The 27643-nt window shown below is 42.3% G+C and overlaps 2 protein-coding genes and 1 non-coding gene across 3 annotated transcripts; 2 read left to right on the plus strand and 1 right to left on the minus strand.

Annotated features, from left to right (window-relative positions):
- The first annotated feature begins 4049 nt into the window (after positions 1-4049).
- LOC148851658 (uncharacterized) lies at positions 4050-7540 on the plus strand. The gene has a single exon (XM_088943389.1). The coding sequence runs from the start codon at positions 4195-4197 to the stop codon at positions 6898-6900; it is 2706 nt and encodes a 901-aa protein (XP_088799515.1). The 5' UTR covers positions 4050-4194; the 3' UTR covers positions 6901-7540.
- On the plus strand, positions 7012-7425 carry LOC148851659 (receptor kinase-like protein Xa21). Its single transcript, XM_088945699.1, has one exon. It carries the CDS (start codon positions 7012-7014, stop codon positions 7423-7425), a length of 414 nt encoding a protein of 137 aa, XP_088801825.1.
- A 17142-nt stretch (positions 7541-24682) lies between the features above and the next one.
- LOC148851660 (small nucleolar RNA R71) lies at positions 24683-24789 on the minus strand. The gene has a single exon (XR_016100114.1). It is a non-coding gene; the product is annotated as a small nucleolar RNA R71 (small nucleolar RNA).
- Positions 24790-27643: the final 2854 nt, after the last annotated feature.

Raw genomic sequence — 27643 nt, forward strand, 5'->3', positions numbered from 1 at the left:
AAACTGCCGGCAGTTGATTTCAAACGTTGGAATTTTGTTTTGCAAAATTAATATATTTATATATATATATATGTACGGTTTCGAATTGTTTGCAAATGGTTTTAATTCCCAGGATCCATGTGAGAGGAGAGTGCGGCACTGTTCCTTGCAGCCGAGGGAGAGGTCCTCTCTTGTCGGGCAGTGCTTGATCATTAAGGGCTGAGAGGTTAAGTGTAAGACCATTGAGGATAATACCTGATGGGCTAATCTTGCACCTGCCCACAGTCCCTGGGTTTTTATAAGATGGCTTGGCCCAAGGACCACTTAATGTAAGTGTTGGGCCCATAGGGTCCATATGATGGACTCAAGGGGTTCATTGAGTTTTTCAGTGAATTCGGCTGGGCCTTGTATTAAAGGCTGGGCCGAACCCATGTGGCTGGTGTGTAGATCAATGCTTGGGTCCCACGCCATACAAAGAAGCCCAACTGGGCAGTGGATTGGAAAGTAATTAGACACTGAACACTTAATGGGCCAAAAGCCCATTTCGAGGTGAGCTGATATGATCACCCATCCATGGGGCGAATTTGAGATTAAAGTTAGTAAAAGGATTGGGCCTTTAGCCTTATCCACTCTTAGAGACCAAATTCAAATTAGATTTGAATCTGGTAACCTCCTGATAAGATCAGGAGTAAGCTAATTCTATCTGCAAAAGGATTAAGATTATCCCCTATCCAAATACTGATTTGGATTGGGATAACTCCTAAAAAGGAGGTTTCTTAATCAAGAAGAAAGGAGGAAATTTCAAACCACCTTGAAGAGGTATAGGATACCTCCTGCGAATTTAGATATGATCTGATTCATACTCTCCAGAAAAACAGGAAAAGCAGTTCAGCCTTTTTCGTTTTGGAGATCTCCTCCTGCCGCCGCCATCTGCCATTGCAAGATTAGATCTTTGCAGAAAAGAAAGTCAAGAAATCTGTTCTTGACATCAGTCTTGCAAGAAAGACTGAAAAAGATTCAGTGTTTAGTACTTCCAGAGGATTCTTGTGAAGGATCCAGTGTGTAGGACGCACCCTGCTGGTTCTGTTCCATTCACAGCTGTGTCATCTTCAGCAGGAACGGATCTTGGAGCATTCTTTGGGCGTGAACACCAACTTTGGGAGATACTGCTTCTCTGGATCAGGTATATTCCTCCCATTTATCTTTTGGTACAGATCTGGTTTGATTATGGTTCAAGTAGGATCCTTGAATATTGTATTCTAAATTTAGGGAATATGATTCCCAGTTGAGAGAAGGTAGGAAATTTTTGAAATTCGCCCACCCATTCCGCAACCTTTATGGCGTCCATTTGATGGATCCTACCATTCTTTCACGGAGATCCGCCCTTCCTGGACCAGGATCAGTTGCTTGTGGCCCTTAGCTCCCTTTTTGACTTGAAGTGCTTAGCCCTAAACTAGGTCCAGCTCGCGATGAAGCTTCTGCAACTCCACCTTGGCGTCCTGAGTTTCCTTTGAATGGATCGTAGATTGGCAAGCCAATGCATGAATAGTAGAGTTGGCCTGGCAAAAGAAGACCAAGGTCAGTAAAAAAAAAAGAATTGAAGGTAGGATACTTACCACCATATAGTGGCTAGCAGCTAGCCCCAAGATCCGAGTTGAAGGCATGTCAGCTCATTTCGTGACCTCGTCATGGAAAACGAGATCCCGGCTCTTGTGCACCGCAAGCGTGTGATCCATTATAATTTCTTGTGTGCTTGCGGGAGCACTCTTCGGTTCGGCGTCTGCCTCCTCAGGCACAGATGAGCCTCCCAGTTCCTGGGGACGAGCTTCCCTCTCGCGGTCCTTGCCCACGACTGCTTTAGGGAATGCAGACGGGGCCTCCTCCTTGGGTGGCTTAGTGGAGATCGACTCCACAGCTAGAACCTCTGTTGGGCCAAAGGGTGAAGAGTCGGCTTCCTCGTGAGGTCTCTTTGCGGCCCTTCGCTTCTTCTTCTGGGAGCTCTTCAAGAGACTCTCTACATCGACCTCTGTCATTGTGGCTGCAAAAAATAAGACAGCTAGTCAAGAAGCTTAAAATATATTTTAAATAAGTACCCAAAAAAGAAACCTACCGGGAAGGCTCAAACCATCTCGCACCAGCGCCTCCTCGGCCAAGAAGCTTTTCCTCTCGAGGTTGATGTCCCTCCAACAATTAATCACTGCCCTGGTCTCTGCATCCAAGCTCACCCCAAGGTCCTTGGTAGCCACCCTCCAGTGGGTTGGGAAAGACTACCCTTTTGGGTTATGGACAATGAGATACCGCCTTTTCCAGGTAGGAACCTTGTTCGGGCAGTCAGATAAGATTTTGAATTTGGGCTTGGGAGATATGTAATAGCTCTGTCTTATGTTCTTGCACAGACAGGCTGGGTTTCGCTTGATCGCACAGATCGATCTGAAGATGTCAAGGGTTAAACATCAGTTATAGGCATGGAACAATGAAATAGTGCCAACTATGTTCCAAATAGAGTTTGGATGAAGATGGTAAATAGTGATGTTGTAAAATCTAACTATTTCTATCAGAAAAGGATGAAGAGGGAAGCGCAGCCCTGCTGCGAGCTGCTCATAAAAAATGGCGATCTCATGGTGATCGTGAGCCCAAGTAAATTGACCTAGAGGAAGACTAAAAACTAAGCTGTTGAGAAGGCAGTAACGGGACACTAAGTACATTACGTGTCAGAAGTTAGGGTGGAAGGACCGAACTCATCGGGATCCTGACCTCGGGAAGAAGATGGGGCTCACGATTTGGAGGACGGACCCGCATCCTGAGCTTCTATCTCCCCGAGCTGAGGTGGCTCGACTTGTCACATCATGAACTCCCTGCAGCAGGTCAAGACCCCTAGCTTAGGGAGTGGGGAGCAATTGATGAAGGGGAATTTGGCACGACCCCATAGCAGGGAGACACGTGGATGTGACTCGAAATAAGTGACAAATCAACATGACCATATCGACACGTGGACATGACTCCCCACACCAGGTCAAGACCTTGAATTAAAATTACTTCGGGCAAAGATCAGCCCGGTACCAACTCGTGACTAGGACAGCGGTACCAAGTCCGCTACAGGTCGAGTTCAAATAGATGAGCCACCTTGGAACAAGCCTACCTCGGTGCAAGATCACCTCGGTACTAAGGCACTTTGGCATTCAAAGCAGTTAAGGTCCGTGGAATGCAAGCTCAGGCAAATCGCCACTAGGTAGCTCACTACCAAGTCGCCCGACACTTCACTGGCAGCCCGCTACCTAGTTTGGTCGACCTCCTTATGACAACCCCAAGGATATCATCACCGTACCCTGCATCCTACGGGATCACACTCTGTAATGACTACATTAGCTCACCTACTCCCCGATTCAGGCAGAGGTGGGCAACCTTACCGGTTGGTGGCACTATTCCCACCTAACACGAAAACGGATCCCGTCATAGTGAGGATCTAGGAACCACTTCACCAAACCCGCAAGGAATCAAGTATATAAAGATTTCACCCCCCAGGGGCAAAGGTAATGCGTAATCTTGCTCTCTAGCTCTCTAATTCTTTGATATCATGTTCAATCTCTCTACTAAAGTGCTAACTTAGACATCGGAGTGTCCCCACCGGATAAGCCACCGCAGGATCTCTAACTCATTTCTTGCAGGTACCTCAGTCCACGTCGTTGGTGACAGTCAGATCGTCTCTAGTAGGGAGCAGATGGATTACGCCACATCACCAACTTTTGACAATCAAACAGTTATCAGAAGAGTAAAAAGCATACTTTTCGTCTTTGTTTGTTTCTTGCATTTTCTTTGCAAATTCTTGATAAAGGATGTATTATTATCTGGTTGCTCTTCTTCAATTAAATCAATATTTATTCAACACCCACTTATAGTTTAAGATTCAATGTTCACCCGGTCAAAAATTTTTTTTTTTGGTGAATCAGTCGAAGTTCAGAATATTGACAAAAAGGAAGCAGCCATGAAAATGAAAATTAAGCATGAAAAGGAACCTGCTGTGCTCGGTCTAACTATTTTTGTTCCCATCTTTAGTAAATAATTGGCTTTCCAACATTATTTTTGGAGTATAATTGCGGTCTTCCTTCTTTCTGGTATCGTTCGATCTATTTAATAAGAAGAGAATGAAAAGGAGCTAGCCTTGTATGGCCATGTCACGTCTGTAGACCATAGTCAGAACTCAGAACTGTTAGTAAAATGGAGAATATGCTTCACCGTTTTCGATTGCTTCTTCTCCTTCTGTGTTGCTGCATGAACAGCATTCCTGCTCTTGACGCCAACACTGATCGAGAAGCTCTGCTATCCTTCAAATCCATGGTTTCTGACCCTCGAAATTCTCTTATTGGGTGGAATCAGAGTGTCCCTTTGTGTGCCTGGTTTGGTGTCTCGTGCACCACCACTCAAAAGCGAGTCCGCTCACTACTCCTTGTCCGACTCGGGCTTTCCGGTACCATCCCCCACCAGCTCGCCAACCTCACCTCTCTTGAAATTCTTGACCTTTCCAGCAATGATTTCCATGGCCCAATTCCTCAAGAGTTCAGTCGTCTCGCTCGCCTTCAACATCTCATTCTCCTTAACAACTCCCTCGCCGGTAGCATTCCCGTTGCTCTCTCTCGCTGCTCCAACCTTGTAAACTTAACTCTTCCATGGAATCAACTTACCGGTAGCATCCCCATCGAATTTGGTCGTCTCTCTATGCTCAAAATTCTCGAACTCTCGAAGAACAACCTAACAGGTATCATCCCTCCTACACTTGGAAATCTCTCTTCTCTTACCGTGCTCGGCCTTTCACAAAACGAATTAGTGGGTAGAATTCCCAATGAGTTGGGCCATCTCAAAAACCTAGTCATTCTTCAGATCTCTGTGAATCAACTCACTGGTGAGATCCCTCATTCGATTTTTAACATCTCCTCTCTGGAGTATATCTCTGTAACACAGAATAGCCTCGTCGGGAAGCTACCGGTCGACATGGGTGTTGGCCTTCCGAATCTAAGGCAACTCTACATGGGGATGAACAAGCTTGAAGGACCAATACCTAGTTCATTATCCAATGCTTCACAAATTCAAGTCCTCGATCTTTCTTCAAATCTATTTCAAGGATCATTTCCTTTACTTGGCGGGCTGAAAAATCTAATCTCCTTGAACCTAGGCTATAACAACCTTACTTCTACCACGGAGCTCAACATTCAAATTTTCGAATCTCTAGCAAATTGTATCCAATTGGAGAAGTTCATAGTACCTTCTAATCAACTGGCTGGAGAACTACCCAGTTCTACAGAAAATCTATCCTCTCATCTCCAAGAGTTCTGCGTGGACAGAAATTTTCTGTCAGGCGGATTCCCACAAAGGATAGAGAAGTTTCGCAACCTCACGGTCTTATCACTCTACAAGAATTCTTTTAAAGGCGCCTTACCGTCCTCCATAGGACAGCTTCACAACCTACAGAGGTTTTCTCTTTACCAGAACATGTTCTCCGGAGTGATTCCGGATAGCTTCCGCAATCTTACTCAACTATATCAGCTGTTTATGGCAAATAACCAGTTCTCTGGTATAATTCCCCAAAGTATAGGGGATTGCCAGAGTCTACAGGAATTGGGTCTAGACGGTAACAGACTTAGTGGAAGCATACCCAAGGAGATTTTCAGGCCCTCAAACTTAAGGATCCTGAGCTTGGCTCGAAATGCTCTAACTGGTTCTCTGCCAACTGAAGTAGATGGGCTTCATCAGCTTATGTTCTTGGACATCTCTGACAATCAGCTATCAGGTGCTATTCCAGCAACCATTGATCATTGTTCCAATTTGCAAAATGTTAGCATGGCTAGAAACAAATTCAATGGCTCAATCCCAAGGTCAATTGGCAAATTGGCGGGGCTAGAGAGCTTGGACCTTTCATCTAATAATCTTTCAGGTCCATTCCCAGATGAGTTGGGGAATCTTAGGGTGTTGCAGAAATTGAATCTATCTTTTAATGATTTGGAAGGACAAGTACCAAGAAACGATTTCTTCAAAAACCTTAGTCGGGTTTTTCTGCAAGGAAATACTAAGCTCTGTATTGTTGAGGATGAGATTGCAGGAAAATTGGGAATCCATACTTGCACTAGTACTACAAGAAGAAGGGAAAAGGGATCTGTTGCACCCAAGACCATCATTCCAATTGTTAGCATCGTTACGCTTGGCATTCTGTTCTACTCAGTAAAGGTATTGATAGCCCAGAAGAAGAGAGGTAAGGGGAGTAACTCGCTTCTCTCCTTCGAAGGGCAGCGGCCTAAGATATCCTACTCACAGATATTGGCTGCTACAAATGGTTTCGCTGCGGAGAATCTGATAGGGAAAGGTGGATATGGTTCTGTTTATAAAGGAATCATCAATGGCGGTATAGAAACAGGTGAAGATGGAAGCCCTACCCTAATTGCAGTAAAAGTTCTCGACCTGAAACAGAGCAAAGCAGCTCAGAGCTTCACGGCAGAATGTGAAGCGTTAAGGAATGTTCGGCACCGGAACCTTGTGAAGGTCATCACTTCATGCTCAAGCATTGATCATAGAGGAGACGAATTCAAAGCCTTAGTTATGGAGTTTATGTCCAACGGAAGCCTTGACAAGTGGCTGCATCCAGAGGACACCGAGTCTGGTTTGAGTCTGAACTTGACCCAGAGGCTAAACATTGCCATTGATGTGGCTTCTGCCATGGATTATCTACATAATGACTGTGACCCACCTGTTGTTCATTGTGATCTGAAACCAAGCAACATACTTTTAGACGACAACATGCGCGCTCACGTTGGGGATTTCGGACTGGCAAGGCTTCTCTCAAAGTGTCCAACTCAAGTGCAGAGCAACACTATAGGAGTTAAGGGTTCTATTGGTTACACCGCTCCAGGTATCAAACGCAAGAACTCCGATTAGAAATAATAAAACATTCTCAAATTATTTTCTTCTATTTCATTGTTCATAGAATTCTCATTATGGATATTTAAGATTTGAATTAATCCTCTTTTTGGTGTCTTAGAATACGGTATGGGAGGCAAAGCTTCAAAAAGTGGGGACGTCTACAGTTATGGGGTCCTACTGTTGGAGATGTTCACAGGAAAGAAACCCACTGATGAGATGTTTAAAGATGGTAGATGTCTGAACCAATTCGCATCAGCAGTGTATGGGAATGGAATTTCGGAAATTGTTGATTCAAGGCTCTTTGAAGATGATAATGGTTCAGAGCACAACGGCAGCACCAGCAATTCTAGCTTTGATAAAATCACTACCATTAGAAGTAGCAGCAGCTCTACCAATAATTCTCGTAGAAGGGAAGAATGTCTGGAAGCAGTTGTCAAGGTTGGTTTGTCATGTACAGCAGCTTTGGCTAAGGATCGTTTAACCATGAGAGAAACTCTAACAAAGCTTCTTCAGAACAAACAGACTTTGTTAGAGTCATGAAATTGACAACTTTCCTCTGTTTTCTCTGTGGTTTATGGATTTGCATATTTGTATAACAGTTAAACCAGACTTTGTATTTTGAACGAGAGGAATGAATTATCTACCATTTCTACAACCTTTGAATTTTTATAATGGGAAGCTCGAGCAAGAGACGCATTAATATACAAAATTATCTGTTGAGAAAAAGGAAAGAAAACACAAAACAGAGCACACAAGGCACGGATTGCAATAGGAATTCATTCAAGCCCCAAGGCACCAACACGATAATATCAGATAAAATGAATTCAAACCTCAAAACAAGAAAGTTTTATATTATTGAAGCAAATTGGTCTTTTCATGCATTAAAGAAGAGTTAATTATAATTAATACGAGAAATGATCTGATAATTACAATCGTTTTTTCTATTTAAATTTTTAAATTAGAAGGGTCAAAAGTTGGTTCATGCATTTAGTAAGAGTATTGTATCTCTACAATTCATGAGACGACCCACGAAATCAATGGTTCAAGAAGGTCAACTTTTAGAAGATAATTGTTGGATATATTCAGATTGTTCAAAGCTTTTTCCAGTATCATGTCTTTCCGCCGGTATAATTTTTTATTTTGTTTGTAATGGTTAGTGTTAGATAAATTCAGATACGACTGCTTCAAAAAATTAATTAATTGAAGCCTATAAGCTGAATACCACCGTTGGTTTTCCTGGGTTCCATGCTGAAGAAATGCCTTTATTTTTGGGTAAAATATTTAAACTTTTTATAAATAAACTTAAACTTACCCTAAACTTTCAAAACTAAATTAATTGTGGACGACCCAGATGAAACATACCCTCCGTTATAAAATATAAAAATGTTAAAAACCCGTTAACATAAAACATTACTTGAGCTGTTTAATATCTTTAAGAGTTCTGCTTTGCCCTTCTTTTCTCAGCTAATATAGATCTAAGTTTTGCTAACTAAACTATAGTTTTAAGGAAAATGGATGATCCACACCTACTGGACAAAATGTCTGAGTGGGATCAATCTAGAATACCTCTCCCCCACCACACACACCCAATCTCCCTATCTTGCATAGTTTGCCTAACATTAGGAGATCACTATTCTGGTCATCGGTTTTTGGGTTAATGGTTTAATCATTTGGTTTGAATAGATAGTTCGTTCTAACGAAAAAAATTAAAAATAAAAAATGACCATAAACCATTGAACATGTTGATGGATAGATAGTTTAAGCCAACGGATCATTGACTGATTCAATAATTTTTGGCCAAAGACTGGACTTAGGGTAAAATGGAACCAATTGCATGAACAATTTTCGGGCCAAATGGTCCAACCATCTGAATCAGAGGCATTTAAGGCATCACATATATGTAGGGAATCCCACTCTTCAAGATAAAGTGTATTGTTTAACGAGTCAGACTTAATTTGGTCTTCAAAAAAACATCCAAATGTTTGAGGAAGACTTACCACAATGAATGGTAGGCCTCCCAACCCAATCCGTCTCTAAGGCTACGATTGTGAATCAGCCATCCACAAGACTGCCCAATACGGGGATGTGCTATGGGATGTTGTGGGGCGAAGTCTTCCCTCAACTTTTTTATTCTCTTGCTTTCTGTCAAATCAAATGTAGCCTAAAAAAAAAAAAAACATACTGACCTATGCATTTTCATTTGGCCAATGGGGAGTGACTTGTGATCCTCTCCCTTAAGGCTCAGTTTGGAAGAAATACAAAATGCAAATTCATAGAGTATAAAACCTTGCATTTTATATTATTTTGTATATATTTATTTTCAAACTAAACCTAAAGCCCAAAACCCCCGACTTTGATGAAGTGAGATTTATCCCCGGCTCCCAACTTTAGCAGACTATCAAGCTAGCTGGGGCCTTGCACGTCTACCGTTGGGGACGTGTAATACAAAAATGGAAAATTATTCATGACCCCCGCCCGCCCCCCATCAATGCTCTTTGGGTCGCTGCCGAAGGCCATGATTTTCTTCTTCTATTTTAGCCTGAGCAATGAGCTTAGTAAAAGTGAAGTCAAAGCTTGTGTTTTACCTAACGTCATTAACCAGGTCCAGCAACAACAACGAAATCAAAGCCTCGATCAAGTGACGTCGTTAAAGGGCATCCGTTATCAGCTATGCCTCATACCTCATCGGGTGCCGGTTATCTCGATTCTCGAACCACCATTACATATTTACATATTTACATTACATTACATACCAATGGTCGATGGGGCCGAAGAAAAGTCTAAATAAGAAACTGTACCATGCGATTTACAAAAACAACCATCACATGCAAGTATTAAAGTATTTTATTTGGACAATTTCAACAATTCTCTCCTCTCTCTTTTCTCCCTTATTCTTTTCTATTCGTTCACGTGACAATCCTCGGCAAACCATTTGAAAACCAGCACGAGTGGTGCATGTGCCTTGCACATATACGAGAGATCGAGACTTGAGGGATTGAGACTGGGACAAGTGGTGTATGTGCGTTGACTACATCAATTTTAATAGTCTATTCAAAGGATAACTTCATATTCCCTATGATAGACCGCCTATTAGATACAACCTTGGGGTTCGAGCTATTGAGCTTTATGGATGCTTATTCTGGTTACAATCAAATTGAGATGATTCGAAGGGTTCAACCGACTAGGTCAACAATGGGTTAAAAACATTGGTATCAGTTTGGGTCGATTTAATTTTGGTTAGTTTAGCCAAAACAAAACTTACCTAACACAGTACGGTTGGGAAATTGCTGAACCAAACTTGAATGGAAATACTAGAAAGTTACCTAGCGCGGTGGGGTCCGGGTCACTGGTCGACACACAAGAGATTTCATTGTCCTTATTAGTGACTATGGTTTGATTGATATGGGATTTCATGGACTAGCTTACACCTGGACCAATAAGCGTTCAGCTCACATATTAATTCGAGAGCACTTGTTCTGTGCAATTGCACCAAACTTGTGAAAATGGGTTCAATCTCGACGTTGTTAAGGGCAAGGGGAAGAAGAGAGATTGGGGGAGAGAGAGAGAGAGGAGGGGGAATGTGAAGTTGTGGAAGATGAACAGTAATTTTCTAGTCAGAATAGTTATTACAAGGTTAGTATGAGGATTAAAAAATATTATAGGCCGCAAGGCTAACGGAAGGGGGTATTTGTCTCATGATCATAATACACGGAGGTCTTTATCGCAAAACAATGTACATGGGGATCCTTATCACAGACCCCATAATACTGGGGTTGTTTGCAATTTACCCTAAATTTTATTAACAATACAAATAAGTCGTAGAAGGGATTGGGGGATGTAAAAGCCTTACTTTCCTAGAAAATCTATTTAGACGGAGGTCATCCAAACTATAAAACATATACAAATAAAAAGGATAAAGATGAGGAATTTTCTTAAAAATCTTCCCTCAACTTTTTTATTCTCTTGCTTTCTGTCAAATCAATCATAGCCTAAAACAAACATACTAACCTATACATTTTCATTTGGCCAATGGGGAACAACCTGTGACCCTCTCCCCTAAGGCTGGTTTGGAAGGAGTACAAAATGAAAATTCAAATTTGTAGAGTACAAAACCTTGCGTTTTATATTATTTTATATATATTTATACTCTTTTCAAATATAAAAGTGCGAAACCTTATATTTTGTGTTATTTTATATATATATATATATATATATATATATATATTTGCAGTGTACATTTTTATACTTGTATTCCTTCCAAATAAAACCTAAAACCTAAAGCCCAAAACCTGCGACTTTGCTGAAGTGAAATTCATCCCCAGTTCTCAACTTTAGTAGACTATCAAGCTAGCTGGTGCCTTGCACGTCTACCGTTGGACGTTTAATATAAAAATGGAAAATTATGGTTCATGCTTAAACTTTCAATGGTTTCAATCTATTTTTTCGATTTTAAGCCTTATTATTGATTATTACTGATGTAGCACAATCTGGTCACTCCTATCTGGCGCTCGAGTGGCTTCTGAGGGGTACCTGAAACTGAATGAGAGATGAAGAACTCCCGGGGGTTTTCCCGGCGGGAACGCTCCAATGCTTAAGTTAGTAATGTGTGTAGGAAGCTGAAAGAAAGCGAAAGCTAAGAGTGCAAGTTGCGTTGGTAATTCCAGATACCTTGTTCCTCGAGGGTGATCTCCTTATAGCAGAATTCCGTTGCTCCCAGCCCTCTGTCTTCTAACAGGGCAGGTATAACCGCCACTGTCAGTCTGCCGCAGCCACTACAGGCAGAGCTGAGGTGGCACATGCGGGGCCATCGCACAGGGTACGTGTCTGTCAGGCGTGGGACGCCTTCCTAAAGGTGGCAGGTGCGACGAGGGGACATGCCTACAATTCGCAAGCTTGTCAGGTACGGCAGTCGGGCAGGAAGCCATCCTATGGCATGCCGAGCTGCCCTCCTGCGGATTGCCCTGAACTGGGCTATCCCTTAAGTGATGGGCCACCTCCTGCCGGTTGTGCCGAGTTAGACGACCCGAGGTCTTTGTGCCTCGAGGCGTTCGAAGAGGAATTGGTGTGTTCTAGCTTGGGGGTGACTCGAAGTCCATTGGGAGGAGCTTGGGTCTCAGAAGGGGTCAGGGCACCCCGGAGCTCGGGACCCCCAAACTCCCTTGACCCCGGGTAGGAAATGCGGGCGAGGCGGCTTCCGGCGAGTAGTTTACTCACCGAGCTGCCACGCCGAGCTCGGTGGGAGTTCCCCACCGAGCTGTGCTCTTGTCCGTTGTGCTGAGTCACCGTTTGAGCTAGGTCACGTCTACATGTACATGAGCTACGAGGTCGGGCCAAATCACCCTCCATCAATTGCCCCCCACTCCCTGCGCTGGCGGCAGTGACCCAGCGCGGGGAGGCCATGATGCGCCGGGTGGATTTGATGCTGGTGTTTGTGTTGCATCGCAGTGCATTCCATCTAGCTGTACCAGCCTAGCACCTGGCTCGACCGAAAAGAGGTCTGGGACGCGTCCGGGTTACGCGTGGACTTCACGTAACTTGGACTTTGCAGACATCAAAAATGCGCTAAATCATTTTCGCCTCGAAGATCCCATGGTTGCGGCTATAAATGGGAGGTCCCTTGGCCATTTTCCAGTTCGTCCTGTCCTTCCAGCCCGGCTTGCGTTTCTTAGGTGAGTCCTCCCGAGCCTCCCTTTCCCTTCTAATTCGGTATGTCGTCTAGTGCAGATGACCTCATCGACGAACCCAAGGTGGGCACCTCGGCTCGGGATGTCCCCCTACTACCCAGCCGTTTGAAGTACGGGTGGCTTCGGGTCATCTGGCGTCTACCTCCCACCAAGGTCGGGAACCAGATCAGTTCGGTCCCTCCCCAGCGAGTACTTGTATAGTCTTTCCGCCGATAACTTCCCATGGGAGCACGGTCCCAATGAGATTGTGATCTTCAGGGAGCAATTGGTAGTCGGGCTCAAACTTCCTCTTCACCGCTTAATCATTGAGGTGTTGGTACACTTCAACATTACCCTAGACCAACTCCACCTGAACTCCATACGGAATGTGGTGGGGTCCATTTCTCTTTGTTTCAACCATTCCCTTTCCATAGACTTAGATGTCCTTAGTACAATATTGGCCATAAAGAAGAGCGCTTCGGGCGCTCTCCCCGGACATAGGCGGTCTTACTACCTGTCCCCCCACCCGGGTTTTAAGCTTATGCACAAGCTCTCAAGCAAAGTCCCAGCTTGGAAACGAGACTACTTCGTAGTCCGGAGTAGCATAGGGTGGCCCTTCCCCACCGATTGGAGGATAGCCGTTCAAGACCCTGGTGTCATCCTAGACGGGAAGATTAAGAAGGAGCTCCAGTCGCTGGCTAAGCCAGGGTTGCATTATAAGGACTTTACCTCTGAGGAGAAGCTCGCCTGAGCGGGCTTGAGTCCGGGTAGGTTTTTCCCACTTCGGCTTTTTCGCTCACACATTTGTTTTGAGTTACTGATGTCGTCTTTCACCGCAGGTCCCATGGAGGTGGAGAAGATAGATAACCAGAGACTCTTCCACCAGATGAAGAGGAAGAAGTGCATGGTAAAGAAGGCGCGCGTTGAGTCCCCGCCAGCTCCAGCCGAGCTTCGACCTCCGTAGACCTCTGCCTCGGGGCCCGAGGTGGTAGGCATGCCCATCGTAGACTTGGAAGAGGAGGTTGTACCTAAGAAGCCTGAGGTGACGGCGGAACCTGCCGTTGAGCCCGCCAAGGCCACTGCCGAGCCTACCCAGCTTGCTAGGGAAAGCACTCATCCCGCTACTGCCGAGACCTCTGAGAGCTCCACTCACGATGTGGAGATGACGGCTTCTAGCTTGGAGGGTCAGGGGAGCCAATCCGTCCTGAACCCCAAGTGCAGCCTGAAGAAGAGCACACTTGCTTCATATCCAGGGGAGGTTAGCGAGTGGGCCAAACTCACTCCTGGTCAGCTCGGCGCTCGAGCTGCTACTCATACCATGGTGGTGAGTTTCTCTTCTTCTCTTCTTTTTTCTTTCTTTTTTTTTGTGACTGGTTTCCTTTTCGCAGGTGAACACCGCCATTTGTGCCTTGACCCTCCAATCAGATCGGCACCTGAGGCGTGCTCTAGAGGCCGAGGAGTCTTCTCGCGTAGCCCACACCGAGTTGAGGGCAGCTCGCAGTCAGGTTCATCGCCTGGAGAGTGATCCCTCAGCTCAAAGGAGTTTTATCGTGGCATTGATGGCAGAGAAGGAGGAGCTGGCCCAAGACAAGGACAGGTTGATGGTCGAGGTGAATGGCCTTAAGGTCGGTCAGGAGGCCTTAGGGCTCGAAGTAAGCAGCCTCAAGGCAGAGCGGGATGCCTTGAAGCTCGAGGTGCAAGGCCTCAAGGAGGCGAAGGGGAGGTTAGAGCATGAAGTGGGGTACCTCCAGGAGGACATAAAGGAGAAGATTGCAATCTTCGAAGGTGCTCTTGAAGAGCGAAGACCCAAGCCATCATCAATTATGTCAAGTCTTCGAGATTCGATGATGTGATGACGGAGGCCTACCGTAAGGGCTTCAAGTTTAGTCGGTGGCTGATTAGGCACCTCTACCCCGAGCTAGATACGAGCGCCATCACCACTTCGCGGATCACTGATGACATTGTGCGTCAGTCAAAAGACGACCTTGATTCTAAGGATGAAGGTCCCGAAGATGGAGCGGAGGACGCCGGTCTGGACGTCGTTCCTAAGGGAGTCCCTGATAAAGGCAGCGAGCCCCCAAAGTAGTTTGCTCCTTATGTTTGTAACTTAATCTTTTCCTTTTCTGAACTGTAAATGTATCATCGTGGGCCTTCGAGCTCGGGTAAAAACTCTAGTACTTGAACTCTTTTTAATAAAAGTTTCTTTCAAGTATCTCTGAGTGCAAAAATATTTCTAAGTGTGAGTGGACTCCAAGTCGATCGATTTAATGTGAGGGTTACCCGAGTTGTCAAGCCACCGAGTTGGTGGTAAGGGTAACCGAGTGAAGTTGTGTTGCTTTGGGTTGCGCGGGTTACTGAACTGAGTGAGAGCAGCAAGGGTATAGGTGTTAGACAGTCTTGTATGCCCTTAACTTCAATCCGATTTGATGTACTTTTGTTATTTAGTGAAAATAAATTAAAGTGCATGTTTGATTCATGTTGTTTGGTATAATTCTGTGTAAGACCCTAAAACTGGACACTTATAGAAACTTGTGTTAGTTTTAAATGTTCACAGCCATTGGATAAGTCCGGGGAGATTTATCCTGCCAAGGATGATACTGATGTGCCACCAAGTGTTGGGATGGCTTGTTTCGGCCATCAGGGTAAGACCCATGGCACATGCAGTATGGGATAGCTTGAACCCTTGAACCAGACCAGATTTCCAGTATTGCCCTAGACCTTAGAGACAGATGGGCAAAACTGGAAAGTTACACCTGACCCCTGGACTCGATTATGACACTTCACTAGGTGTCGGATTGGGCTATCTTTGATATGTCAATCAGTGAGATCCTTAGTGGGAGTCAAAACCTGGACATGTTGGGGCAGTCTGAGAATTCATCTGAGTGAGTGATCATAGTGACAGCATCATCCCCTTTGTCGGACAATGGTAATGATCGGGAATGCACTCTCTCTGATGGAAACCAAACTGCCGGCAATTGATTTCAATCGTTGGAATTTTGTTTTGCAAAATTAATATATATAAATGTATATGTACAGTTTCAAAAGATTTGCAAATGGTTTTAATTCCCGGGATCCATGTGAGTAAAGTGTGTGGCACTGTTCCTTGCAGCCGAGGGAGAGGTCTTCTCTTATCGGGCAGTGCTTGATCATTATGGACTGAGAGGTTAAGTGTAAGACCATTTAGGATAATACCTGATGGGCTAATCTTGCACCTGCCCACAGTCCCATAAGGTCCATATGATGGGCTCAAAGGGGTCATTTAGTTTTTCAGTGAATTCAGCTGGGCCTTGCAATAAAGGCTGGGCCGAACCCATGTGGCTGGTGTATAGATCAATGCTTGGGTCCCATGCCATACAAAGAAGCCCAACTGGGCAGCAGATGGGAAACTAATTGAACACTGAACACTTAATGGGCCAAAAGCCCATTACGAGCTGGGCTGATATGATCACCCATCAATGGGCGAATCTGAGATTAATGTTAGTTAAATTGGGCTTATGACCTTATCCACTCTGGGAGACCAAATTCAAATCAGATTTGAATCTGGTAACCTCCTGATAAGATCAGGAGAAAACTAACTTAATATGCAGATAGGATTAAGATTATCCCCTATCGAAATATTGATTTGAATTGGGATAACTCCTAATTTAGGAGGATTTCTTAATCAAGAAGAAAGAGGAGAAACCTAAGAAAAATATCAGATTTTGAACTAGGGTTGGTATCCAAGATATACCTCTTGCGAATTGAGATTTGATCTCACACAGACTCCAGAGAGAAGAGACACAGTTCAGCCCTCTTTGTCCCTAGATTTCTCCTCCAGCCGCCGCCATTCCCTGTTGCAAGATTGGATCTTTGCAGCAATAGGAAGTCAAGAAATCAGTCTTGCAAGAAAGACCAAAAGATTCGGTGTTCAGAGTTTCCAGAGGATTCTTGCAAAGAATCCCGTGTGTAGGACGCACCCTGCTGGTTCCGTTCCATCCACAGCTGTGTCATCTTCAGCAGGAGCGGATCTTGGCATCTTCTTTGGGCGTGAACACCAACTTTGGTAGATATTGTTTCTCTGGATCAGGTATAATCCTTCCTATTTCCTTTTGGTTCAGATCTGGTTTGATTATGGTTCAAGTAGAATCCTTGAATATTGTATTCTAAATTTAGGGAATATGATTCCCAGTTGGGAGAAGGTAGAAAAATTTTTGAAATTCGCCCACCCATTCCACACCTTTCATGGCGCCCATTAGATGGAGTGACGTCGTTAAAGGGCATCAGTCATCAGCTATACCTCATACCTCATCGGGTGCCGGTTATCTCGATTCTCGGACCACCCATTACATATTTACATATTTACATTACATTACATACCAATGGTCAATGGGGCCGAAGAAAAGTCTAAATAAAAAACTGTACGGTGCGATTTACGAAAACAACCATCACATGCAAGTATTTGGACAATTTCAACAATTCTCTCATCTCTCTTTTTTCCCCTATTCTTTTCTATTCATTCACGTGACAATCCTTGGCAAACCATTTGAAAACCAGCATGAGTGGTGCATGTGCCTTGCACATGTACGAGAGATCGAGACTTGAGTGATTGAGACTGGGACAAGTGGTGTATGTGCGTTGATTATATCAATTTTAATAGAGTTTATTTAAAGGACAACTTTCTATTCCCTATGATAGATCGCCTATTAGATACAACCTTGGGGTTCGAGCTGTTGAGCTTTATGGATGCTTATTCCGGTTATAATCAAATTGAGATGGTTCAAAAGGTTCAACCGACTAGGTCAACAATGGGTTAAAAACATTGGTATCAGTTTGGGTCGATTTAATTTTGGTTAGTTTAGCCAAAACAAAACTTACCTAACACAGTACGGTTGAGAAATTGCTGAACCAAACTTGAATGGAAATCTGAATGGAAATACTAGAAAGTTACCTAGCACGGTGGGTTCCGGGTCACTAGTCGACACATGACAGATTTCATTGTCCTTATTAGTGACTGTGGTTTGATTGATATGGGATTTCATGGACTAGCTTACACCTGGACCAATAAGCGTTCAGCTCACATATTAATTCGGGAGCACTTGTTCAGTGCAATTGCACCAAATTTGTGAAAATGGGTTCAATCTCGACATTGTTAAGGGCAAGGGGAAGAAGAGAGATTGGGGGAGAGAGAGAGAGGAGGGGAATGTGAAGTTGTGGAAGATGAACAGTAATTTTCTAGTCAGAATAGTTATTACAAGGTTATTATGAGGATTAAAAAATATTATAGGCCACAAGGCTAACGGAATTGGGGAATAGTTATTACAAGGTTAGTATGGGGTCTTTGTCTCATGATCATAATACAAGGAGGTCTTTATCACAAAACAAAGTACATGGGGGTCCTTATCACAGACCCCATAATACTGGGGTTCTTTGCAATTTACCCTAAATTTTATTAACAATACAAATAAGTCGTATAAGGGATTGGGGGATGTAAAAGCCTTACTTTTCTAGAAAATCTATTTAGACCGAGGTCATCCAAACCTATGACCCTCCCACCTAAGGCTGGTTTGGAAGGAGTACAAAATGCAAATTCAAATTTGTAGAGTACAAAACCTTGCATTTTATATTATTTTGTATATATTTATACTCTTTTCAAATATAAAAGTGCGAAACCTTATATTTTGTGTTATTTTATATATATATTTGCAGTGTACATATTTATACTTGTATTCCTTCCAAACAACCTATGACCCTCTCCCCTAAGGCTGGTTTGGAAGGAGTACAAAATGCAAATTCAAATTTGTAGAGTACAAAACCTTGCATTTTATATTATTTTGTATATATTTGTACTCTTTTCAAATAGAAGAGTACAAAACCTTATATTTTCAAATATAAAACCTAAAGCCCAAAACCCCCGACTTTGCTAAAGTGAAATTCATCCCCGGTTCTCAACTTTAGCACACTATCAAGCTAGCTGGTGCCTTGCACGTCTACCATTGGACGTGTAATATAAAAATGGAAAATTATGGTTCATGCTTAAACTTTCAATGGTTTCAATCTATTTTTTCGATAAAACTTTAAGCCTTATTATTGATTATTACTGATGTAGCACAATCCGGTCACTCCTAGCTAGCGCTCGAGTGTCTCTTGAGGGGTACCTGAAACTGAATGAGAGATAAAGAACTCCCGGGGGGTTTCCTGGCGGGAACGCTCTAATGCTTAAGTTAGTATTGTGTGTAGGAAGCTGAAAAAAAGCACAAAGCTAAGAGTGCAAGTTGCGCTGGTAATTCTAGATACCTTGTTCCTCGAGGGTGAGCTCCTTATAGCAGAACTCCGTTTGCTCCCAGCCTTCTGTCTTCTGACAGGGCAGGTATAACCGCCATTGTCAGTCTGCCGCAGCCACTACAGGCATGGCTGAGGTGGCACGTGCGGGGCCATCGCGTAGGGTACGTGTCTATCAGGCGTGGGACGCCTTCCTAAAGGTTGCAGGTGCGGCGAGTGGACATGCCTACAATTCGCAGGCTTGTCAGGTAAGGCGGTCGAGCAGGAAGCCATCCTATGGCATGCCGAGCTGCCCTCCTGCAGATTGCCCTGAGCTGGGCTATCCCTTAAGGGATGGACCGCCCGCTATCGGTTGTGCCGAGCTAGCCGACCCAAGGTCTTTGTGCCTTGGGGCATTCGAAGAGGAATCAATGCGTTCCGGCTTGAGGGTGACCCGAAGTCCATTGGGAGGAGCTCGGGTCTCGGAAGGGGTCACGACACCCCGGAGCTCGAGACCCCCGAACTCCCTTGACCCCAGGGAGGAAGTGCGGGTGAGGGTCTGGAACCAATCCTATCAGCTGATCCATCTCAGAATTCACCCCTTAAATGACTAATCAAATTAGCCCAGTTCGAAATGGGCTTAAGGCCCACTATGGTTATGTATTCATTTAACCTTCCAAACTACTGCCCAGTTGGGCTTCCTTGTATGGCGTGGGACCCAAACATTGATCTACACATCAGCCACATGGGTTCGGCCCAGCCTTTGTTACCAGGCCTGGCCGAATATACTATTATGGACAGTGCACCCCCTGAAACCCATCAAATGGGCTCTATGGGCCCAACACTTACCCTAAGTGGTCCCTGGGCCAAGCCACCTTGTAACACCCAAGGACTGTGGGCAGATGCAAGATTAGCCCATCAGGTATTATCCTCAATGGTCTTACACTTAACCTCCCAGCCCATAATGATCATACACTGCCCGACAAGAGAGGACCTCTCCCTCAGCTACAAGGAACAGTGTTGCACTCTCTCTGGTATGGATCTCGGGAATTAAAACCTTTTGCAAATCATTTCGAAACCATAATATGTATACTTTTATATCTCATATAAAATATATTTTGCAAAACAAATCTCAACGATTGAAATCGGCTGCCGGCAGTCTTGGTTTCCATTAGTGAGAGTGCATCCCTGATCATTACCTTTGTCTGACAAAGGGGCTGATCCTGTCACTATGATCACCAACTCAGATGAATTCTCAGACAGTCCCAACATACCTTTGTTTTGACCTCCGCTAAGAATCTCACTGATTGGTACATCAAAGACAGCCCAATCTGACACCTAGTGCAGTATCATAATCGAGTCTAGGGGTCGGGTGTAACTTTCCAATTTTGCCCATCAATCTCCAAGGTCCAAGGCAATACTAGAAATCTGGTCCAGTTCAAAGATTCAATTAATCCTACACTGTATGTGCCTAGGGTCTTACCCTTGTAGCTAAGACAAGCCACATCAACCAACTTGGTGGCACCATAGTGTCAGCCTCGTCAGGATAAGTCTCCCCAGACCGATCCACTGGCTGTGAACATTCTAAACTAACACGAGTCTCATTAAGTGTCCAGTTTAAGTGCATTACACAGAAACATACCAAGGGAACATGAATCAAATATGTACTTTTATTCATTTACAATAAATTCATAAAGTACATCATTTTGATTGAAGCTAAGGGCATACTGATGAACCTACAATTTATCTATATTTTATGAGGTTTTTGCATGAAAATTTATGCTGGTTTAATTAGATTTTGCCCTATTTTAGCTTGATTGCAAGAAAGATTTTAGGGGCAGCCAAATCAAGAAAAAGAAGGCAAAAGCAAGAAAAGAAAGCCCAAAATTTATCAAGTTCAGCCCAGCCCAGCCATGAGAGCAAGGGAGTTTCATTCGGCCCAAGTAGTGCAAGCTAACTCTTTGGAAAATCCAAGGGAAGAAGCCTAGCAAAAAGGAAATTTCAGTCCAGCCCATTTTTAGCCCAAAGAACAGCCTAGAGTGTAGCCTACATGAGTTCAAAAGCAAGCTAAGTTGTAGCCCAAATAGCAGCCCAAAGGGAGCTAGGGGCGGAAACTCCTAGAAGTTTCTTGAAGAGAAGGAAGGAGCACTCTAGAAAGTTCATGAGGGGTGTAATACACCCAATTCTAGAGACTTCAAGAAAGGGCAAGAGAAGAGAAGAAGGTTAGGCACAAGGAAGAAGAAGAAGAAGAAGGGCTGAAGGAAGTTCAAGACGAGCAAGTTAGAAGAGAAGGTGAGTTCGAAATTGGGGGTTTGTGATTCAAAGATAATTTGTAATAATTCAATTGTAGTTTCATTCTCCTTTAATTTGAATTTTATTTCTTTGCTATATTTTCTTTCTTCTTTCTCCTTCTTCCATTCTTCCTTCATGTATTTCAGCTTGTAAAATTTCAGTTCAGCAATCTAATTCTTTTTTATTCATTCGAATGGTCATGAATTGTACTTGGAGTTTCTTGAATAAGGGTGTTTTTGTAGATTACTTCGACCAATTAACCTTCAAAACTCAGATCTGAATTCTCAAATCTGAGATTGCAAGATCTGAATTGGTTGAAAGAGAATTCAGATCTGCAATTTTCAGATTGGTCGAATGGATCTAAAGCTTGAAATTCCTAGAGTGCTTTAGAAAGACTCTAGGAATTCAGATCTACTATTCAAGAACTGAATTGGATGCAAAATTAGAGATAACTTGCACAATTCAGTTGGTGATCAATTCAGTTTTGAATTGATGCCTTAGAAGTGTTTGAAGAAATGCATGCATGGGGATTAGATTCTTGTTAGAGATAGAAGAATTGTCACTCATACATAGGATGAACATGTGTTTGAGAGAGGCTGTTCATGACCTTGGGGTTTCACCAAACCAAGGCTCAATTATGATTTATTCGAATGATCCAAATTGATAGATTGCTGAATTCTGAGATTGAAATTTACTGCTTACTCTTCTAACCTGATTTGAAGGCAATTGGACCAATGATTTAGATAGATTTTAATTTAGGATTTTTAGCTTTCATTAAAGTTTTGATTTATTCGTTAATTAGATAAGAAGTACTCAATTTAGTATTGATACTTGTTTCCTAAATCCTCGTGGGAACGATACTTCACTCACTACTTTATTACTTGAACGACTAGTGCACTTGCTAGTGTCACAATGAGCCACACATCAAGTTTTTGGCGCCGTTGCCGGGGATTTATAGAAGCAATATTAGGAAACATTGAGAATTCTTAATCTGGTATCATTCAGAATTGCATTCATAGTTGGTTTAATTTGCTTAATTTTACATTTTAGCTTTGAATGCAACTACTGTACTACTGTAGTTATGTTTCTTCTTTCTTAAGTAAATTACTTTCTTTTTCTGGTTTCAGTTTCATTTTAATAAAGGCATATTTGATTTCTATTCAATCTTGGTGTTGTTCCCTTCAAAAAGAAAAAAAAAGAAAAAAATTCACAAAAACATGAGTGTTGCAGATCTGAGTTGCATTCGGCACTCAGATCAGTAGATTTCAGATCTACAACACTCAGCCGAAAAGAATTGCTTGTGTTTCAGCCTTTTATTTCCTTTTCCATTACAATATATATATATATTTATATATATATATATATATATATATATATATATATATATATATATAAATATATATATATAATGAAAAAAATGGAAGATCTTTTGAACAACAAGAGGAGCAATTGAGAATTCGGATCAGAATTCAGATTTGAGTTCAGATCTGAGTTCCTCTAAACTCAGACCTGAACTGATGCAATTTTGAGGGGAATTGGGTGTCATCACCACCCCAATTCACCCTAGGGCACTTCTGCTATTCCCAAAAACAATTTGGTAGCAATAACTGAAGGTAAGGCAATTGAGAATTCAAATCCGAACTCAGACTTGAGTTCAGACCTGAATTCTGCTATTGCAGAACTGCTCAGTTCAAATCTGAGTTCAGATGAACTTAGACCTGAACTGATACAAGTTTGAGGTGAATTGGGTGCCATCATCAGCCCAATTCACCCTATGATACATCCGACATACCCCAAAGGTAATTGGATAGCAAAGAATGAGAAAGAAAATTCAGATCTGAACTAATACAGATCTGAACTATAGTTGAGGACTGAATTGATACAGAGCACATTTTGGATTTTGGGTGAACTGAACATTTGCTTTATCCACTTGTAACCGAGCTACATTAGCTAAGGAGGTGTATGTTTGGATTGAATAATTGTTATGCCTCAGATATTTAATAAAAATTAGCACTTTCCAAGTATTTCTATTAGCATTCAGATCTGTAGTAGGGCTGCTACAGTACAACAGTTAGCAGACCTGATTTCAGGTCAGGTTTGTGCTTTCGAACACCCACACATTCTTGGATGCTCTTTGCAAAATAAAAAAAAAAAAAAGAAAAAAAAGAAAAAAAAATTCTATGATGACCAGCTTTGATCTCTTTTGAGAATGAACTGAACTTGAACTCAGATCTGTTCTACAGCCTGCTAATTTGTAGCAGTAGCAATGCCAATAATGCAGACCTGATTTCAGATTTCTACAAAAGTTGTGTGGACCGAATAGCTTGCAATACCAAACATTGCAGACCTGATTTCAGGTTTCTGCAATCACTGAACATGAACTACTCAGGCTTGGATATCCATTTCTAAATTTAAAGTTTTTGTTGGCCAACTCTGTTTTCTAATAAAGTTACAGATATGAAGTGCAGGTGGTTTGATATGAGATCTGATCTAAAATATCTTTGGACTGAGTCTTGTTCTGTAAAACTGCTAACATCATTTCTGAATTGCAGCAATTAACAATACCAAACATTGTAGACCCGATTTTCAGGTCTTAGCAAGTGTTTGATATGCATCAGCTATACAGGTTTGGGCTTCAATTGTAGAGCTTAAAATCCTTAAACCAAGCCTAACTCAGGACTGGTTTTAGTTTATTTCAGGTCCTTTTAATATATTTTTCATATCAGATCTGATATCAGCCCTAAAGCATCACAGATTTGATTCTAACCTTAATGGATGTATAATGCAGTGTATACCAATGAGTGTGTATGAGATATACAGCTCAGATTTGAATTATTATTTGTTAATTTTCTCTGGACTAACAATACCAAAGACATGTAGATCTGAACTCAACTAAATTGGATCTGAATTCAGATGTTGCAATCGATGGATGTAGATAAAGGAACCTTGAATAAGATGTTGGTTTAGATCTGCTTTTAGTATAATCGGCTTCATTTATTCATGATAGGATGTAGGTTTTTGTATTCCAATAATTCACTTTACATTTTCAGTTGTGATAAGATTAGTTATTTATTTTCTTTTGTGAATATTGCCCTTTTTATTGCTTTGACCTTAACAGTTTATGATAAGCAGACCAGAACTGGAAGAGATCCTTTATGACCCGGAGATTGAACGGACTCTCCGTGTCCGTTTGAGAGCTGCTAGGCAAGTCAGACAAGAAGCATAAGAAATGGCTGAACAAAGAACTATGATGGATTATGCTAAGCCCACCCTCACCGGGACTGCCTCCAGCATTATCAGGCCAGCTATTACTGCCAATAACTTCGAAATTAAACCGGCCATAATCCAAATGATACAAAATACGGTTCAATTTTGTGGTATGGCCCATGAAGATCCAAATGCCCATATTGCTAACTTCTTGGAAATCTGTGACACCTTCAAACACAATGGGGTAAGTGATGATGCCATCCGGGTGAGGTTATTCCCATTTTCTTTGAAGGATAAAGCCAAAGCTTGGTTGAACTCATTATCGGTAGGATCTATAGCCACATGGGATGAAATGGCTAGCGATTCCTCTCTAACTATTTCCCCCCTCTAAAACTGCAAAAATGAGGAATGATATTACTACATTTTTCCAACAAGAGGGGGAATCTCTCTATGAGTCCTGGGAATGTTACAAGGAGCTACTAAGGAGGGTTCCTCACCATGGCCTTCCGATTTGGCTGCAGGTGCAAACATTTTATAATGGTCAGACCAATTCAAACAAGACCATCTTAGATGCAGCAGCTGGGGGCTCCATAAACTACCAATGGCATTCAGAAGTGACACTAGTTAGAAAGCAGCATGGCCTTCATAATGTGGATACATACACAACTCTCTCTGCACAAATAGGAGCACTTAGAAAAAAATTTGATGAGATGCAGATGGCAGCTATGCATGTGCAGTATGATAAGTGTGGGGGAGGCCATAATAGCACTGAATGCCAAGTTGGCAGTCAGTCTTTTCAGTCCACAAAATAAGTAGACTTTGTTGGCAACTTTACAAGATAGCCAGGAAATCAGTACCATCATGCCCATAACCCTAGATGGAGAGGCCACCTGAATCAGCCATGGCAGAATCAGCATGCACATAAGCCTTTCCACCAAAACTTCCATCAGCCGGAACCAAAATCTAACTTGGAGGAGCTGATGACCAAGTTCATAGCTAGTGTGGAAACTAGATCTCAGAATAACGAAACATCGATAAGGAACTTGGAAACTCAGGTTGGGCAGCTAGCACAGATGATTTCAGAAAGGGTTTCGGGTACCTTACCTAGTAACACCGTGGTAAACCCAAGGGAACAAGAGGTTGTTGGGAGAATTCCAAATTCAGATACTTAGTCATAAACTATCTTACTTGCTTTTTGTTTTTATTTTTCATAGCATTTAAGTTTAGAATTTAATTGAATAAAGATATTGATCTCCTCTTCTAGTTTGCAATTGATTTCTAGCAGAAGAAGTTTTCCACCGACAACATATTGCAGAATTTAAGAATGATCTTCAAGGAAGTCCTCTAAACACCTCCTATTACTTGATGATGCTCTTGCTAGTTTTATTGTTACTGCCTAACACTACGAGCATTGAGGACAATGTTCATCTTAAGTGTGGGGGAGTGAGCCCGAGGCTAGGGTATGGGGGCTGAAACCATGCACCTCATTCACCCCAACACACATATGTAGGCAATGACATAACCAAAAAAAAAAAAGACTGGAACTCCTCAAGTTCATTACTATCTATTTGATGATTTTTAAGAAGGATTTCAATGAGTTGAGGGAGACCAATGTATTTGCTAAGTTTTTATTCTTGCAAATGACCCAACTTAGTATATGCATGAGAAAAAGGGGACTTTAATATATCTTTCAGCATGACTAGCCCTAACTACCTTAATGTGTATGAAAGCATTTGATTTCATGGTTAATGGTCAAGAGAGCTAGTGCACATCTGAAGTGCTGATTCTTGAGGTTCAAAAAAGGACAAAAGCCCAAATTGACTCCACTATTTTGAGCTGAATAGTAAAACTAGCAGCTCAAAACATGAGTTTTTTTTTATCTACCTCAAGCATGTGACCAGTGTGAGATGGAGCATAAAATGCAATCACACCGAAAAAAAAAAGTGTGTGAGATGGAGCATAAAATGCACTCACACAGAAAAAAGAAAAGGGTGAGATGGAGCATAAAATGCACTCACCCTAGAAATAAGTAATGATGCTGACAGTTGAGGTCCAAGAGGGCATACTAAGTTGAACTCTCATTAAAATAAAGTTACAGATGTGAAACTTAGTGTAATTTGATTATTAACTTTGACAATTAAGGAGCTTAATTATATATTGATTGGGAGTGAAGGCTGGACTTTAGTGAAATTCGTATTCTCCTTTCCTTGGATCTTATACATATGTTAAATGGTAATTTACAAGAATAAGAGTTGAGCACTTACAACAATTCACCGACTACTCAATGCATTTCTATCTTAAAAAGTTCACCAGGTAAATAGTGAAAACTGAAGGGGGGAATGTTCAGTTTATGGTTGATGTCTTTGCTTGAGAACAAGCAAAAGCTTAAGTGTGCGGGTATTTGATGAACCTACCATTTATCTATATTTTATGAGGTTTTTGCATGGAATTTTATGCCGGTTTAATTAGATTTTGCCCTATTTTAGCTTGATTGCAAGAAAAATTTTAGGGGCAGTCAAATCAAGAAAAAGAAGGCAAAAGCAAGAAAAGAAAGCCCAAATTTTATCAAGTTTAGCCCAGTCCAACCATGAGAGCAAGGGAGTTTCATTCGGCCCAAGTAGTGCAAGCTAACTCTTTGAAAAACCCAAGGGAAGAAACCTAGCAAGAAGAAAATTTCGGCCTAGCCCATTTTTAGCCCAAAGAACAACCTAGAGTGTAGCCTACATGAGCTCAAAAGCAAGCTAAGTTGTAATCCAAATAGAAGCCCAAAGGGAGCTAGGGGCGGAAACTCCTAGAAGTTTCTTGAAGAGAAGGAGGGAGCACTCTAGAAGGTTCATGAAGGGTGTAATACACCCAATTCTAGAGACTTCAAGAAGGGGCAAGAGCCCCCTTGAAAAACTATATAAGGAGGCCTCTAGGAGGGGGGAGAGGTGTTTAATTGGGCAGTAGATTGGAAACTAATTGAACATTGAACACTTAATGGGCCAAAAGCCCATTACGAGCTGGGCTGATATGATCACCCATCTATGGGGCCAAACTGAGATTGATGTTAGTTAAAAGGATTGGGCTTATGACCTTATCCACTCTGGGAGACCAAATTCAAATCAGATTTAAATTCGGTAACCTTCTGATAAGATCAGGAGAAAACTAACTTAATCTGCAGATAGGATTAAGATTATCCCCTATCGAAATATTGATTTGAATTGGGATAACTCCTAATTTAGGAGGATTTCTTAATCAAGAAGAAAGAGGAGAAACCCTAAGAAAAATATCAGATTTCGAACTAGGGTTGGTATGCAAGATATACCTCCGACGAATTGAGATTTGATCTCGCACTGACTCTAGAGAGAAGAGACATA

This window comes from Nelumbo lutea, chromosome 5 (assembly GCF_056320005.1).
Source record: "Nelumbo lutea isolate HS-2025 chromosome 5, American lotus-T2T, whole genome shotgun sequence".
Lineage (NCBI taxonomy): Eukaryota > Viridiplantae > Streptophyta > Magnoliopsida > Proteales > Nelumbonaceae > Nelumbo > Nelumbo lutea.